The sequence below is a fragment of the Aedes albopictus genome, chromosome 1, assembly GCF_035046485.1.
Source record: "Aedes albopictus strain Foshan chromosome 1, AalbF5, whole genome shotgun sequence".
NCBI classification, from domain to species: domain Eukaryota; kingdom Metazoa; phylum Arthropoda; class Insecta; order Diptera; family Culicidae; genus Aedes; species Aedes albopictus.
The window spans coordinates 137021272-137038788 of record NC_085136.1 but is presented as its reverse complement, the minus strand read 5'-3'; the positions used below and the strand labels follow the sequence as shown (position 1 = coordinate 137038788).

Genomic DNA, 17517 nt, shown 5'->3' with positions numbered 1-17517 from the left:
CTTCGACGGAAGCGCGAATTGGAGCTCACCAACCAACTGAAGCAGATGGAGATCCAGCGGCGAGATGAACAGCAAATCCGACGAGCGATGGAAGAAGAACTTCAGCAGCGGGAGCGTGACCAAGCGCTGGTAGAAGAACGGAAGCAACGGGAGTTGGCCGCAGTTCAGGACGAGTTGCATCGACTGCGGGAAATCGAGCAGCAGTTTCTGAAGGAAAGGGAACCACCAACCAGTGGACGTATTGGTGATCCGGAATCCCATCCGGTCGGACGTCGTTCTGGAAATCATCACCAACCAACAGCGACGATCAACGAGCAGCCACCGTTGCGCCACACCGTGAACGTAGGTAACGCCCCCACAGCCCATTGTACCATCATGCCACCGGTGAGTAACCACAACTTTATTCCAAATCATTTGCACAATGTGCCAATAAATACTAGCCCCTCGTATTCGTACCACTCTTTCAATCAAAACTACGCCCCATCGCCCATTTACACGCCTATCGGCGGTCGTAGCAACTACAATGTGCCAGAAAGTCCACTATCTCTACCCCCCCATGTTGCGTATGGTCAACAAGGTCGTCCGTTTCTAAATTCGTTTGTTGTGAATGCACCAATACCGAGCAACGAGTTCCAACCGATGGAACAGGGTCCGTCGTCGCAGCAGCTGGCTACCAGACAAGTAGTATCGAAGGAGTTGCCGGTATTCACTGGAGACCCGGTGGATAGGCCACTCTGCTGCAGCAGCAATCATCATTCCACTCAGGCGTGTGGATACTCCAATTCGGAGAATCTTCTCCGTTTGCAAAGAAGCCTCAAGGGTAAAGCCAGGGAAGCGGTTAGCAGCTTTCTTCTACACCCGTCCACAGTACCGCAAGTGATTTCTACGCTGCAAACGTTGTTTGGGAGGCCTGAACACATCATTCACAACATGATTTCCAAGGTCCGTGAGATTCCTGCACCAAGGGCGGACCGACTAGAAACGCTTGTGAATTTCGGTCTTGCGGTACAGAATCTGTGCGGGCACCTCAAGGCTATCGGATTGGAGCAGCACTTGTCTAATCCCATGCTGTTGCAAGAAATGGTTGACAAGTTACCGGCTAACGTCAAACTTAGCTGGGCTCTTCACCAGGAACAGATACCAGCGGTGAACCTCAGTGAGTTCGGCAAATACATGGGAAAAATCGTATCCGCCACCAGCAGTGTGACATGCTACAGTGCATTCTCGCAGAAGCCATCCAAGGACGGACGGATCAAAGAGAAGGCATACGTGAACGCAAACTCATCATCGATCGAAGGCGAAGGAAGCAACGGCGAAAACACGTTCACCGATTGGAGAGCTTCGTCAAAATCTACGAGACCGGTGGACAAGCAGGTGTTTACCAGCAAGGCGTGTCCAGCTTGTGGGGCTAAAACTCACCAAGCAGCAGGATGCCCGTCCTTCAAGAAACTTTCCGTAGACGATCGGTGGAAAATAGTGAAGGAAAACCAGCTCTGCCGTCGTTGTCTAACACCACACACACGATGGCCTTGCAAGGGAGAAGTATGCGGGATCGGCGGCTGCCAGAAGAAACATAATCGTCTGCTGCATTCCAACAACCCACCGGCGGAAAGACTTCAAAACCCGGCGAGCGCAACGGTTACGGTTCACCGGTCAATCAACACATCAACGTTGTTCCGAGTTCTACCAGTAACTCTTTTCGGAAAGAACGGTCAGGTGAACACATTAGCGTTTCTAGATGACGGTTCGCGTAGTTGCCGGCTAAGAATAGGACTACTAACCCCAATTCAAGGTGTCAAGCGACCCGTGCCGAGGAATGAGTGATCGAGGGGGTGAAAAAGATGCTCGATCTTTAACGGAGCCTGTGGGGTACCTGGGCACCCCCCACAGTATGCTGTCCCTTACCGCGTTAATGCAGAGCTCTGGCGTGGTGGACATTATTTCTCGTGCAACTCGTGGGAATCAAATATGAGTAAAAATCTTAAAAATCAAAATACAGGTGGAAGTAGCGGTGCGATCAACCCCTTCGCAAGAAGCGGGTTGATGCGGTCTCCTACAAGGAGAAGCGAGGAGTCAGGTGCTGGAAGCTGCTTACGCAGCTCAAGCGTGGGAGCTCCTGTCCACTCCACGGCAAGCCAGCCGGCGGAGGTCATGGACGGAGCATGGTTGCTGAGGGCCATCAGCCAAGCTGCAGAAAAAGGACGGCCCGCATTTGAGGTAGCTGAGCAGCAGCTCGGCAAAATTATTGACTTTGCGACAACTAAGTCGAATATAAGCAAGGACCTGAAAACGGCCTTGCTTCGACTTAGGGCGTCTGTCGATAATGCCAAGCAGGAGCACGCGGTTGCGTTGCTGGCTGCAGCAGCGGCGGAACCCGCAAAGGAGAAAGCGTCTAAGTTTACACAAACGGAGGCCTTCTCCTTCGCGGGTAGTCCGAAGAGAGTGGAAGCGAATGCTCGCGACAAAAGCGACAAGCATTCGCAGAAGCGGGCGAGGCAGCCGTCAGGTGAGGAGCTGTCTGGCGGCGCCCGCAAGGCCAGGCGTATAATAACCCCGAAAGCCGGTGGTAACGCTGGAAAGTCGGACCCCAGCCAGGGTTCCCGGAAAGCTGGGAAGGGTGGGCCTGAAAAGGCTGGCCCGTCCCGGAATGATGGGAGCAAGGGGTTGCGACCAATGGTGGGCCCTCAGCAGCCACAGAGCAGGGCGATCCAAGGAGAGGACCCTCCTTGGACAAAGGTAGAGCGGAAGAGGAAGAAGAAGGGGAATCCGCAGGTAGAAGTGCAGGTCGCCAAGCCAAGGCGTAGGAAGGCAGGTGCCAGGCGCGAAAAAGGTGACGCTATCGTCATCAAGACCGAACAGTCGAAATACTCGGACGTCTTGAAGGCGATGAGGTGCGACGCCAAGCTCGAGGGTCTTGGAGCCGACGTACGCAGTATCAGACGTACTCGTACGGGCGAAATGATCCTGGAGCTTAAGCGCCAGAAGGATCACAAGGGCGCCGCCTACAAGAGGCTGGCAGAAGAGGTCCTTGGAGATGGAGTGGAGGTGAGGGCTCTTACGCACGAGGCGACTCTGAAGGTCAAAGACCTAGACGAGATCACCGAAGCGGAAGAGCTCGTCACGGCACTGCGGCAACAGTGCGATGTTCAGGTGGCCGCCACAGTCGTCAGGCTGCGGAAGGGGCCAGCAGGGACACAGATAGCTCTGGTTCAGCTACCTGTGGCGGATGTTAAAAAGTCCGTTAAAGTAGGGAGTATTAAGGTGGGCTGGTGTGTTTGTCACCTGACATTCCACGAGCCACCTGAGGTTTGCTTCAGGTGTCTGGAACCAGGACACAAGTCGTGGGACTGCAAAGGCCCCGACAGGCGCAAACTGTGTAGGCGATGCGGCGCTGAAGGTCATAAGGCCCAAAGCTGCACGAGTCCGCCCATCTGCATGATCTGTACCGGGAAACCCTCGAAAAACAGACATGCGATGGGTGGTCCAGGGTGCCCGGCCTTTAAGAAAGCCGCAGTGAGCAACAAATCACAGTGCAGGTAACGCAGTTGAACCTGAACCACTGTGATGCGGCTCAGCAACTGCTTTGTCAGGCGGTTTCTGAGTGGGAGACGGATATCGCCATCATTTCGGACCCATACCGAGTACCCGCCGGCAACGGCAACTGGGCCTCGGATGGGACCAGGAAAATGGCGGCGATATGGACGACGGGTAAATACCCCGTGCAGGAGTTGGTGTCTACTACCTATGAGGGCTTCGTGGTCGCCAAAGTAAACGGGGTCTTCTTGCGTACAGATGTGGTACGTTTGGTGTTAGTGAAACCGGCAACACTGAAGCAAGGTAGACGACTACAAGCGCCGGCGCTGCAAATAATCGATCGGTTGGGCAGTGTAATTCAGTTCGTGCGCCCGGTAGGAACTGCACTGCGGTTAGGATTAATTGTCTGTCTCGAGAACGGATACTAGATAGTAAGATGGTAAATGAAATGTAATCTATTATAATGTAATTAATATTCAATAAAATTGCAGTATTGAAGCTGCTTCAAGTGAAAGCTGCTGGCGATATGGTTTCCTGGTTCCGAGAGCGACTGACGTCCTAACAAACTTCAATATATCTAATTCACCTACCAGAAGCATCCCGCCATGAAAAGTACGTTCGAAATAGAACTTTCTCTTCTAGAAGAGAAGAGCGAGCTATGGCGGAAGCATCACCAAGAGCAGAGTGAGTTGTGGCGAAAATATTATCAAGATGAGGAGCGCCGCATCGAAGAAGAATACCAGCGAGAACTGGTGAAAATTGAAGAGGAATTCCAAAGGGCTGCAAGGAAAATGAAGTCGGATTTCAGCGCTAAGAAGAAAGCAGTACTACGGCAACACAGTGGGTGTAAGGTCAGCGAGGAAGCGGTAGTGGAGCCGGCTCCGGTAGGTGACAAAACCCAGCCGAAAAATGACTGCACTAGAGCATCGAATCCGAATAAAGCAGACTCTTCCAAACAGCCTTCGCAAACAAAACCTTTGTCGAAGAAAGCTACTGTTCCGCGAAGCGTCATCAACGATGAGCCAGAGTCTACGTCGTATCAAGGGTGCGGAAAGATCACCATAATAGTATCAGCTGATTCTCCTACAGCTGATTCGTACGTGAGCACCCGGTCTCTGACATCATCAATCCATGGGAGCAATCAAATCTCTGCAAAAGTACCAAAGAGCGAATCAGAGTGCAAAACAAATTCCGTACAAACAATGGTCTTTGAAAAGTGTGACGTCTACGAGACCAGTGCGGAACAATTTAGTTCGAATCAAATAGCCTGTCGAGTGCTATATCAACCGAAGATGAAAGAATATTTCCAACACCACCGCCGCCGTCGTCGCCGTCGCCGCCGTCGCCGCCGCCGCCACTGCAGAATGGAAGACCATCGTCATCTGTTGCAAACATTGCTTTTGCTGTTCGATCCTGGTGGGTATTGTGCTGTAGCAGTGGAACGAGTCAACTCGACTTGCAGCGCAAGGAGAATACATTTTACTAAGGTGGCGCAGATAAACATTGCAAACCACTGGTTGTCTCTTCCATTCTTCTGGTGTTCTTATGGAACTGAAATAGTGACGTCACTATTTTAGTTGCATAAGAACACCAGAAGAGTGAAGAGACAACCAGTGGTTTGCAATGTTTATCTGCGCCACCTTAGTAAAATGTATTCTCCTTGCTTGCAGCGTACCTACCACAATTCGTATCGACTGCAGTACGGTGCTGCCATCTAGGTACAGTTGGCTGTGTAGGAAAGCAGTTCGCAAATTTGAAGGCCATGAAATGAAAAATTTGTCACGTGCGAAAATTTGGAGGTCTAGATTGTTACCTGTTTCACGGGGGGGAATGTTGCGTACAGATGTGGTACGTTTGGTGTTAGTGAAACCGGCAACACTGAAGCAAGGTAGACGACTACAAGCGCCGGCGCTGCAAATAATCGATCGGTTGGGCAGTGTAATTCAGTTCGTGCGCCCGGTAGGAACTGCACTGCGGTTAGGATTAATTGTCTGTCTCGAGAACGGATACTAGATAGTAAGATGGTAAATGAAATGTAATCTATTATAATGTAATTAATATTCAATAAAATTGCAGTATTGAAGCTGCTTCAAGTGAAAGCTGCTGGCGATATGGTTTCCTGGTTCCGAGAGCGACTGACGTCCTAACAGTAGCTGTTATGCGCCTCCGCGGTGGCCGATCGAGCGGTTCACGCAAATGCTGGACCGCTTAACGACCGTGCTAACAGGGCGAAGGCCGGTGGTAATAGCGGGTGACTTTAATGCCTGGGCTGTGGAATGGGGAAGCCGTTTCACGAACCAGCGGGGTCAGATCCTGCTAGAAACACTGGCCATCTTAGATGTCGACTTGGCTAACGTCGGTACCAAGAGTACCTATAGTCGAAACGGAGCGGAGTCAATTATTGACGTGACCTTTTGTAGTCCTGGCCTAACGAGTAGTTCGAACTGGAGAGTAGATGATGGCTACACTCACAGCGACCACCTGGCGGTTCGCTACAGTATCGACTACAACAACAGCAGACAGCGGATAGAAGAAGAGGCGGCTAGGCCAAGGCCAAGCCCTCGTAGGTGGAAGACATCATACTTCGACGAAGAGGTATTTAGGGAAGCGCTCCGCCGTGAGCGAAACTTACTCGGTTTAGACGGCGACGAGCTGGTAGCGGTGCTCTCACGTGCGTGTGATGCGACCATGCCTAGGAGAGTCCACCCTAGAAATGGGAGGCCACCGGCTTACTGGTGGACCGACGCGATTGCGGACCTGCGCCGCGCCTGCCTACGGGCTAGGCGGCGGATGCAGCGAGCACGATCAGAGGAAGAGCGAAACGAACGGCGGGTGGTGTTCGCCGCTGCAAAAGCCGCGCTCAAGACTGAGATAAGAGCAAGCAAAAAGGCCTGCTTTGAGGGTCTCTGTCAGAGTGCCAATACGAACCCGTGGGGTGATGCCTACAGGATCGTTATGGCCAAGACGAGAGGTGTGATGGCTCCTACAGAGCAATCTCCAGAGATGTTGGAGGGGATCATTGGAGGACTTTTTCCGCGTCATGATCCTAGTCCTTGGCCTCCTTTCGTAGGACAGCCGGGGACTGGGGCTGGCGATGAGGAAATGGTCACCGATGTGGAACTTGCGGGGATAGCTAAGTCCCTTAGCGTAGGTAAGGCCCCAGGTCCGGACGGAGTTCCGAACCTGGCCTTAAAAGTAGCTATTGCAGAAGCTCCCGAGATGTTCAGGTCTGCTATGCAGAAATGCCTGGACGAGGGAGTTTTCCCAGAAGCTTGGAAGAGGCAGAGCCTGGTACTATTGCCAAAGGCGGGGAAACCACCCGGAGACCCGTCGGCATATAGACCAATATGCTTGATTGACACGGCGGGGAAGGTGCTCGAAAAGATCATCCTCAATAGAATGTTGAAGTTCACTGAGGGCGTAAATGGTCTCTCGAGCAACCAGTATGGCTTCCGGAAGGGGAGGTCCACCGTAGACGCTATCTTGTCGGTTACAAAAACCGCCGAGAAAGCACTCGAGCCTAAGAGGAGGGGAATTCGCTTTTGCGGGGTAGTGACTCTGGATGTAAGGAATGCATTTAATAGCGCCAGTTGGGCTGCTATTGCTGATGCGCTCTTGCGTCTGGGGATACCGGAGTAGGGGAGACTGAGGAGACTTGATCCCTGGGGAGACTTGTTCCCCCCATATTTTCTCGGAATCAAAAACAGTTTTCTTCTAGCATATTTTTTCCAAAACTACATCTTGACAGACGACAATGTTTTGGTTACAATTGATTTTGATTGTACATTGCATTATTTTTTTATGGCTGATGGTTTGTTTTCAGTCCTTCAGAAATCTTTTAGGCGATTCCGAAAAATCTCAATAACTTTGTAAAAATTGAACCAAATCGTGTCAAAATTTAACAGCACATAGTGTAAATAAAACACTATCAAACGTATTTATTCAAATAAGGCTGTTTTATAAATATTTTAATTAATGCAGCTTGGTATATACAACAGTGGCATGGGGAGACTTGATCCCTCGAGGATTACACACACATTATACATGTGAAAAATAAAATTCTATTCGGAAGCCTCTATTTACTCGGAATTCTAGTCTATTCAATGATAAAACTTGTAAGATAATTATTAATTTATTACACAACATGAAAAGAGGGATCAAGTCTCCCCATTTTCAAAATACTGCATATCCTTAACAATTTAAGGAAATCTTATAATTTCAAATTCACCATATTCATCAAAAATACAAGAAAACTTGAAATGAAAATGAAAAGGAAGCTTCTGGAGTTATTTTCCCTTTAAATTAACTATGTGCTCAAAAGGGGATCAATTGTGGCCCATTTTTGAAAAATACATCATAAGACATGCCTCCATAAAAACACAGTTTTGAAAACTTTAACAATAATTTAAAGTCTTTCTGTTGTGTATCAACTTGCAAGAGATGTTTACCGTCCATTCTGTATGAAAAACGGATCAAGTTTTGTGTTTTTCTTGAAGTTACAGGCAAATTAAGAAAAAGGGATCAAGTCTCCCCAGTCTCCCCTACTTGTACAAGATTCTCGGAAGCTTCTTCCAGAATCGCGTACTAGTATACGACACGGAGGTGGGTCGGAAGTGCTTTCACATAACCTCAGGAGTCCCGCAAGGTTCCATCCTGGGTCCGGTGTTATGGAATGTCATGTACGACGAGGTGTTGAGGTTAGAGTACCCAGTGGGAGTGGTGATTGTCGGATTTGCCGACGATATTACGCTCGAAGTCTACGGTGAAACGATCGAGGAGGTGAAGTTGACTACCGACCACTCGATCAAGGTTGTGGAGGCGTGGATGCGGTCCAGAAAACTGGAGCTGGCTCACCACAAGACAGAGGTGACGGTTGTTAACAACATGCAGTCGGCGCAGCAGACGGAGATCAGTGTAGGAGAGTGCACTATCCTGTCGAAGCGCTCTATCAAGCACTTGGGCGTGATGATCGACGATAAGCTTACCTTCGGTAGCCACGTCGATTATGCCTGTAAAAGAGCCTCCACAGCTGTTGCGGCACTGTCCCGGATGATGTCCAATAGCTCTGCGGTGTACGCCAGTAAGCGCAAGCTTCTGGCTAGTGTTGCTACGTCCATACTTAGGTATGGCGGCCCGGCGTGGGGTACCGCGCTAAGTACTGAATGCTACCGACGGAAGCTGGAAAGTACTTACAGGCTTATGTGTCTGAGGGTTGCAAGCGCGTACCGTACCGTGTCACACGACGCTCTCTGTGTCATTACTGGTATGGTGCCCATCAGCATTCTTATCAGTGAGGATATGGAGTGCTTCGAAATGCGCGGCACAAGAGGCATACGCAGGACTGTCAGGATGGCCTCTATGGTCAAATGGCAGCGCGCGTGGGACAGTTCCACCAAAGGAAGGTGGACCCATGAGTTGATACCGACGGTAGATAGTTGGATTAATAGGCGCCATGGGGAAGTTTCATTCCACCTGACACAGGTCCTTACAGGTCATGGTTGCTTCCGACAGTATCTACACCGTTTCGGGCATGCGGATTCTCCCGAATGCCCAGTGTGCAATGGTTTAGAGGAAACGGCGGAACACGTTTTGTTCGTGTGCCCGCGTTTTCGCACAATGCGTGACCGCATGCTTGCCACATGCGGGGAGGACACAACTCCGGACAACTTGGTCCACAGAATGTGTAGGGATGAGATTAGCTGGAATGCCGTTTCAACGGCTATCACCCATATCGTCTGGGAGCTACAAAGGAGGTGGCGCGTGGACTCGGAGAATGGCTAGTCCAGATGCAATACAAGAGGTGGTCCAGGGGTTCGAAGTCGGCTTCGTAGGTCATACCGGTGCCCTGCGGTCGAGATCGACCCTTACAGCGATTAAGTGGCCGCGGAGAGGAAGTCCCGGTAGCGGTGCTGTCGTGGCGTCAGTCTACTGGGTTGGATCTGAGCCCGCGGTTGGAAAGGGGTCCCCGGCAAGCGTCGGGGCATGTGAGATCCTGCTGTCTGCAACCTACGGGTGCATCTGATAGGGCCTGAAGGGTAGTGATACCCTTCCTTTGCGGGCAGGTCAGATCGGGTTGCACGTGGGCATCAGTTCTTGATGTCCGCTCAGCAGTAGGGCGCAGGCGGGGTTGACCCTGCCCGCCTTCCGAGGACAAAGGGAGTGGCGAGGACCACTCGGGAAACTGGCTAAGCGCCAGCATGCTATCGTGATGGACTCTCCAGAGCGAGTCATCGATGTTCGTTGCTGCTAGGCTACGGCAGCTAACCTTGAGGGTGCGATATGCACTAGCCCCTCTCTGAAGCAATACCTTCTTGGTGGTTCCGGAGAGACGTAGGGTTTGGCGACCATAGGAATGTGTTTTAGTGGGTCGAGGAGAGAGTAGTCCTGGCTTCTACCGGCATTGTAGAAGATGGCCTCATCCCCACACTACCCTAACCTTCCTGTTAGGGTGTCTGATGAGCAGATTTATCCCCCTATGGTTTAGAAGGAAAAAAAAAAAAAGATGACGGTTCGTCTATCACGATGATTGAGCAATCGTTAGTTGATGAATTTGGCGCGGATGGGCCAGCGGAATCCTTGTGCATCCAATGGACAGGAGGCGTAAAGAAGCAGATCGCAGATACAAATCGAGTACAGCTCCAAATATCAGCAGTGGGTAGCAGCCAACGTTTCAAACTTAACGAAGTGTACACTGTGAAAAACTTGGGACTACCGGAGCAGTCGTTAGATTTCAGCGAGATGTCAGCGCGGTTCAAGCACTTGAGTGGCTTGCCTGTTACGAGTTTTAACGCCGCCGTGCCAGGCCTGCTGATAGGTTTATCAAACACACACTTGTTGGCTACGCTGAAACTGCGGGAAGGTCGACCGCAGGAGCCGATAGCGGCGAAAACCCGAATCGGCTGGTCTATCTACGGATGTCAACGTGATAAAGTTGACGTTATGCACCACCGACAGCAGCACATCTGTGTTAAGCCAACGAATGAAGATTTGCATGATTATGTGCAGAGTTTCTTTTCCGTAGAAAGCCTTGGCGTGGCGTTGGTACCCCAAGTCGAGGGAGTGGACGAGCAGCGAGCCCGCAGAATTCTGGAAGAAACCACGGAGCGAACGAGTAGCGGCAGATTCCAGACAGGACTCCTATGGAAGCACGATGGATTGGAATTTCCGGACAGTCGGCCGTTAGCAGAAAAGCGACTAAGATGTTTGGAGAGACGACTGTCGAAGGACCCTGCACTCTACACGAACGTCCGCCAACAAATGTCGGTCTACCAGGAGAAGGGCTACGCCCACAAGACAACCGTCGAAGAGCTGCGCCGTCTTGATCCAAGTCGAACATGGTACCTTCCCCTTGGTATAGTCCTCAATCCCAGGAAACCAGGTAAGGTAAGGGTAATCTGGGACGCCGCGGCAAAGGTCCAAGGTGTTTCATTAAACTCCATGCTGTTAAAGGGTCCGGACCAATTGACCTCGCTTCTTTCCGTGCTTTTTCAATATCGTGAACGAGAGGTGGCCATATCTGGAGACATTGAAGAAATGTTTCACCAGCTCCTCATTCGAGAGGAAGACCGGTGCGCGCTACTGTTTCTGTGGAGAGATTCCCCGGAAATGCCAATCGAAGTCATGGTGATGAATGTTGCAGTCTTTGGTGCGTCATGTTCTCCAGCTCAATCTCTTTTTGTGATGAATTTGAACGCTACGGAACACGAAACAGAACATCCACGGGCAGCGGCAGCAATCAAACACCGGCACTATGTGGACGACTATCTGGACAGCGTTGATACCGAGGAGGAGGCTGTCGAATTAGCTTTGGAGGTAGCGGAAGTCCACTCGAAGGCCGGATTCAACATCAGAAATTGGCTGTCGAACAAGAAAGTAGTGCTGGACCAGATAGGTGGAGTGAACCCCGGATCCGTTAAGTGTTTCGCTGCAGACAAGGAAACGGGCACGGAACGACTACTTGGGATGATTTGGAGACCAGAGGAAGACGTGTTTTCGTTTTCATTAAGCTTTCGCGAAGATTTGCAACAGCTAGTGGCAGGAGAAGTAGCTCCGACCAAAAGGGACATGCTAAGAGTTACGATGAGCATCTATGATCCTCTGGGTCTCGTGGCAGCCTTCGTTATCCATGGGAAGGTACTTGTCCAGGACGTCTGGAGGACCAAAATCGATTGGGACGAGAAGGTTCCCTGGGAAATTTTCTTACGCTGGAAACAGTGGCTTGCTGTACTCCGCACGATGAATACAGTTAAAGTTCCTCGCTGTTATTTCCCAGGATACAGCACCGATTGCTACAACTCCCTAGACTTGCACGTCTTCGTGGATGCTAGCGAGGAAGCCTACGCTGCAGTAGCGTATTTTTGCGTCATCGACAACGGTTGTGTTCGGTGCTCCTTGGTATCTTCGAAGACAAAAGTAGCTCCACTTCATCCTCTTTCCATCCCACGCCTTGAACTGTCCGCTGCAGTAATTGGCGCACGTTTACGGAAGACGATTGAAGAGAAACATTCTCTGAAAATACGTCGCACAGTTTTCTGGAGCGATTCGTCAACGGTTATCGCTTGGATTAGGTCCGATGCGCGTCGTTATCGACAGTTCGTAGCATTTCGGGTCAACGAAATACTCAGTCTATCGTCGGTTCAAGAGTGGCGCTGGGTGCCCACAAAACTGAACGTGGCCGATGAAGCCACAAAGTGGGGTAAAGGCCCTTCCTTTGATCCGGACAGCCGATGGTATCACGGGCCGAATTTCCTGTACGACAACGAACTGGAATGGCCGAAAGACTGTCGATCCGATACCAACACTACAGTGGAAGAACTTCGGCCAGCCTATGTCTGCAAACATCTTGTCATCGAACCAGTGGTGATGTTAGACCGTTTCTCTCGCTGGGAGCGACTACTGCGAAGTATGGCGTACGTTGTGCGATTCATCGACAACAGTATGTTGAAGCACAGAAAGCAACCTCTACATCTAGGTGCGCTGACTAGGGATGAACTCCAGAAGGCGGAAAGGTGCTTGTGGAGAATGGCACAGTGCGACGGGTTTCCGGATGAAGTAGCGGTGTTCAAACACAATCTCCAGTCATCTCAACGGCGGAATCTAGAACGAAACAGCCCACTAATCAAACTCACGCCAGCGATAGACGACTTCAACGTGCTACGAATGGATGGCCGCATTCAGGAAGCTGACTTCGTTGATTATGACGCCAGAAATCCAATCATCTTGCCAAGAGGACATCGTGTGACTGATCTGCTTCTGGACTGGTACCACCGAAGGTTCCAACACGCAAACGACGAAACGGTGGTGAACGAGGTCAGGCAGCGTTTCTACATACCAAAACTGAGAGTACAGGTCCGTCTGACGAGGAAGCAGTGTAGATGGTGTAGAGTTTATAAAGCAGTCCCAGCCGTGCCTAGAATGGGACCCCTTCCAAAAGCTAGACTGATGCCATTCTGTCGGCCATTTACCATGGTCGGAATCGACTATTTTGGACCTTATTCCATACGATCACCGACAGGAAGAAGCACGCTCAAGCGATGGGTGGTGTTATTCACCTGCCTGACTGTAAGAGCAGTTCATGTAGAGATTGCAGCCAACCTATCGACGGACTCCTGCAAGAAAGCGATTCGCCGGTTCATCGGGCGCAGAGGTGCCCCACGTGAGATCTACACGGACAATGGTACCAATTTTGTCGGTGCGAGCAGAGAGTTGGCGGCAGAAATACGGGCGATCAATGAGGAGATCGGCAGCACTTTCACTGACACCCAGACACAATGGCAGTTTATCCCACCGTCGGCACCGCACATGGGGGGATGCTGGGAGAGGATGGTACGGTCGGTCAAAGCCGCTTTAGGAGCCGTTCCAACCGTACGAGTCCTAGATGAAGAGTCGTTTGCCACTGTACTCGTCGAAGCGGAGTCTATGGTCAATTCTAGACCTCTGACCTTCATCCCGCTAGAAACAGCTGATCACGAGTCATTGACACCAAACCACTTCCTTCTCCTCAGCTCTACTGGTGTACGACAACCAATCAAGAACCCCGTGGACGAAAAAGCTGCAATCCGCAGTAGCTGGAACTTGATCCAAAACACCCTGGACGCATTTTGGCGGCGATGGGTTGATGAATATCTTCCGACCATAACGAGAAGAACGAAATGGTTCGATAACGTCAAGCCTATACAAGAGGGTGCGCTAGTAGTTGTGGTCGACGGGAATGTTAGGAACCGGTGGCAAAGGGGGCGAGTGGTACGAACATATCCGGGTAGAGATGGTACTGTACGAAGGGCAGATGTGCAAACATCCTGTGGCAGTCTGCGACGTCCAGTCATTAAACTGGCTGTGCTTGATGTGGATGCGGAGTGTGACACCGAAGCTACAGTTCTGGTGACACGAGGGGGGGAATGGTAGGAACAACGCATCCCCTTAAGCGTTCATCCACGTATGGTTGCAATAGAGCTTCACTGTTTGCGGATAAAACGTACCCACACGGACACAACATGCAATAGAGCCCGTATCATTGTTCGCCCAAACACCATTCGTTAGTAGATATAACAGTAGGAAGCACATGAACGTTGTGGATAATTTATAGTTCGTAAAACGTAAGAATTTATTGCTACTTAAACCTAGAATTTGTTACTACTTAATCTAAATTCATTCTTAATCTAGGTTTCCATAAACTATTTGAATTAAAAAGTGTATTTGTTGCTGAATAGTACATTTGTGAGGAGATTAATTGTAAGTGATATTCTAATATTGTTCTTCATGCAATTAATAATAATAAAAATATATTTCAGCTTCGAGCTAACTATCGAGAAAAATCGAGTTTGCTTCGGAGAATCCGAACGTTTAGCAACAACATGTTTTGGATGAGAACCATAAATGCCCCAAATGAGGCCCCCGCGGAACCTGTCGTGGTGATCCGGATGGGCCAACTTATTCAAATCGGGTTATCAAAGTTGTGTTTTATTGTTCACAATAAAAAATCCGCTGAAAATCGATGATTCAAACACAATAACACAGGAAATAATCACTTTTAGCCATTTCGGTACCCCCGCTGACCCCAGTACAATCCGGAATATCTCCGGAATGGTTCCGGATATTGCATGGCCACTTAGGTGTAATAAACTTGCACCAATTTATGATCGATTGAGGGCAACTTCAAAAAAATTGGATGGAAATTGAAGAAATGCCAGCATTTTGAAATTGTGATGGGGGGGGTCTTTTACGTGAAGGTTTTTTTTTTTTTAAATTTTCTTTATTTGGAGTAGGGAAAAACCCCTGGGAGCGGAATTCCTTTAATTAATTGGATCATTTCTCCAAGAGGCACAAAACCTACTCTTCTTTTCAAATTTTTGTACAATTCAGGTACACTTCCAGTGAGAAATAATTCTCTTTTAAGGAATTGTTTCTTAAATCTAGCTTACATTACAGTTATTACATTTCATGTAAAATTCATTGTGGCAATCATTTGACAAACAGCAGTTAAAAAAGTGATAATAAGGAAATACTCTCTCAAATCAGGCAGCTGGTTGAAGTACGGCAGATCACCGGCGATGTATTAAGTCTTGACAGTAGGGCCGGATTGCTGATGTAGATGGGTGGCCTCTGTTACCTGTGAGAATAGCTGAATCCCCTTCGAACGGCTGGATGTAGTGAGAGGTAGATCATCGGCGACGTACATGGACTTCGGGTTGGCAATCGAACCAGATTTGCAGTGTAGATTTTTATGCTGGTACAAGAAAAAATGTTTTTTAATGGGCGCAGTATTGCTGGCTTCGGCCAGACATATACCAGGCCATGTTACCTTAGAGAATAACTGGCGGTTCCTCCTGGCCGAGCAGCTGGATGAAGCAGGAGGCAGATCATCGGTGATGTACGGAGGCTTGGCATACGGAGCGAATTGGCGATGGACATTCCCAGGCTTAGGGAAAAACTAGCTGTTCCTGACCGAGCAGCTGGATGCAGTAGAAGGCAGATCATCGGCGATGTACGGAGGCTTGGCATACGGAGCGGATTGGCGATGGACATTCCCAGGCTGACACAATAGATAAGGCTTTTTAATGGGTGCAGTACCGCTGGCTTCGGCCAGACATATACCAGGCTCTGTTACCTTAGAGAATAACTGGCGGTTCCTCCTGACCGAGCAGCTGGAAGCAGTAGAAGGCAGATCATCGGCGATGTACGGAGGCTTGGCATACGGAGCGGATTGGCGACGGACATCCTCAGGCTTAGAAAATAACTGGCGGTTCCTCCTGACCGAGCAGCTGGATGCAATAGAAGGCAGATCATCGGCGATGTACGGAGGCTTGGCATACGGAGCGTATTGGGGATGGACATTCCCAGGCTGACACAAAGATAAGGCTTTTTAATGGGTGCAGTACCGCTGGCTTCGGCCAGACATATACCAGGCTCTGTTACCTTAGAGAATAACTGGCGGTTCCTCCTGACCGAGCAGCTGGATGCGGTGGGAGGCAGATCATTTGCGATGTACAGCATTTAGGTCAAGTAGGTTCCGATCTTATCTCGAATCAATTTTAGCACATTCTTTTTGTAACGTGGCATGTTTCTCTCATCCTTTATGTGCAGAGGCAGTGCATTGTACTGGCAGGCTCCATAGTATAAGAAACATTTTTTCCCAGCTTCCGTTCTAGGACAACTGATGGCCAAAACAGCCTGACTTCTCAGTGCATATCTACTTGAAGTTTGTTGTAAAGGTTGGTTGTGTAGAGTGCGAGGATTTGTCAGAATATTGTGCATTTGTACTAGACACTCTTTCTCTCGGAGACCAGCAATTGGTATGATTGATTCCGCAGATTCTTTGAACAATCTTATAGTTGGGTATAGAAGAGGACGATTATACACAACTTTCAAATAACGGTTTTGAGTAGATTGCAATGATCTCAAGGAAGTTTTTGACGCAGCTCCCCAAATGGAGACCAAGTATTGGAGCTTGGATTGTACAAATGCATAGTACATTGTCAGTCGTTCCTTCCTGGGCATATATTGAGATATCTTACATAAAACTCCACAGAAAACACTTATTTCTCGCTGCAGCTTGAAAATATGTTCATGCCAATGTAGGTTTGGATCAAAAGTAAGCCCAAGATACTTGAAAGAGTAGACTTTATCGATTTTTGTTGAATTTACAGGTTAAACAGGGGCCACTGAGGCCCCTTGAAACGTTTCTGAGACCCTCTGGAACCCTCCTGAGACCAAGAAATGTCTAGAAACCCTACTGCTACGCCTTTGAAATGGTTTTTGGGGCCCCACAGCCCCAGATACCATTTCAATACCTCCTGGAATATCCCTGAATCCCCTGAAGTACTTTTGGAACGTCTGTGCATCTCCTTAAAGTCTCATGGAACGCCCCTGAAATCCCACTGAACACCATTGGAACACCTCTAAACACCCTGTAATTCACTGAAGCCCAATGGAACGCCCTTGAACCCCCTTGGAACACCCCTGGAACCCCTCCAGGGGATCTCACCAGCTGACGAATAAAAACGGTTGACGTCTCATTGATTTGGCCCCCCTAGAGAATATGGTCATACGTGGCACCTTCTTCCAGCACAGCCTCCCTTATCATTACACCTGGAGATCACCATAGCGGATGGAATCATAAATCAACCAAGTTTTAATCAATGGACGGCCCTTTTCCTATCGTGGTTCTAATGTCGACTCTGACTACTACCTGGTGATGGTCGAACTGCGTCCAAAACTATTCGTATTCAACAATATACGATACCAACGGCCACCTCCCAAGTAACATTTTATGTTTTAATCGGCTCTATAAGAGATATTCATGACCAATTTTATAAAACTTGCAATAAAACTCATTTATACATCAAAACCTCTTGATAACCTCTTTAAGAGCATCTTCCGGCTAAGTGGACCACTCTCGGAGAGGTTTTGCAAACCGCATTAAGAGTAGCAATAAAACCGTTTTAAAACCTAGTTGAAACATTTGTCATTCTCGAAAAGAGGTTA

The 17517-nt window shown here is 49.3% G+C and overlaps 2 protein-coding genes across 2 annotated transcripts in view; one reads left to right on the top strand and one right to left on the bottom strand.

The window, feature by feature from the left end:
* LOC134285187 (uncharacterized) overlaps positions 1 to 17517 on the bottom strand; it is a 316349-nt gene that overhangs the window by 207489 nt on the left and 91343 nt on the right. The gene's annotated exons all lie outside the window — the stretch shown is intronic.
* On the top strand, positions 10057 to 13938 carry LOC134289529 (uncharacterized). The gene has a single exon (XM_062855457.1). The coding sequence runs from the start codon at positions 10057 to 10059 to the stop codon at positions 13936 to 13938; it is 3882 nt and encodes a 1293-aa protein (XP_062711441.1).

Coding starts and splice junctions, on each gene's coding strand:
- LOC134289529 (XM_062855457.1), top strand. CDS start 10,057: ATGATTGAGCAATCGTTAGTTGATGAATTTGGCGCGGATGGGCCAGCG.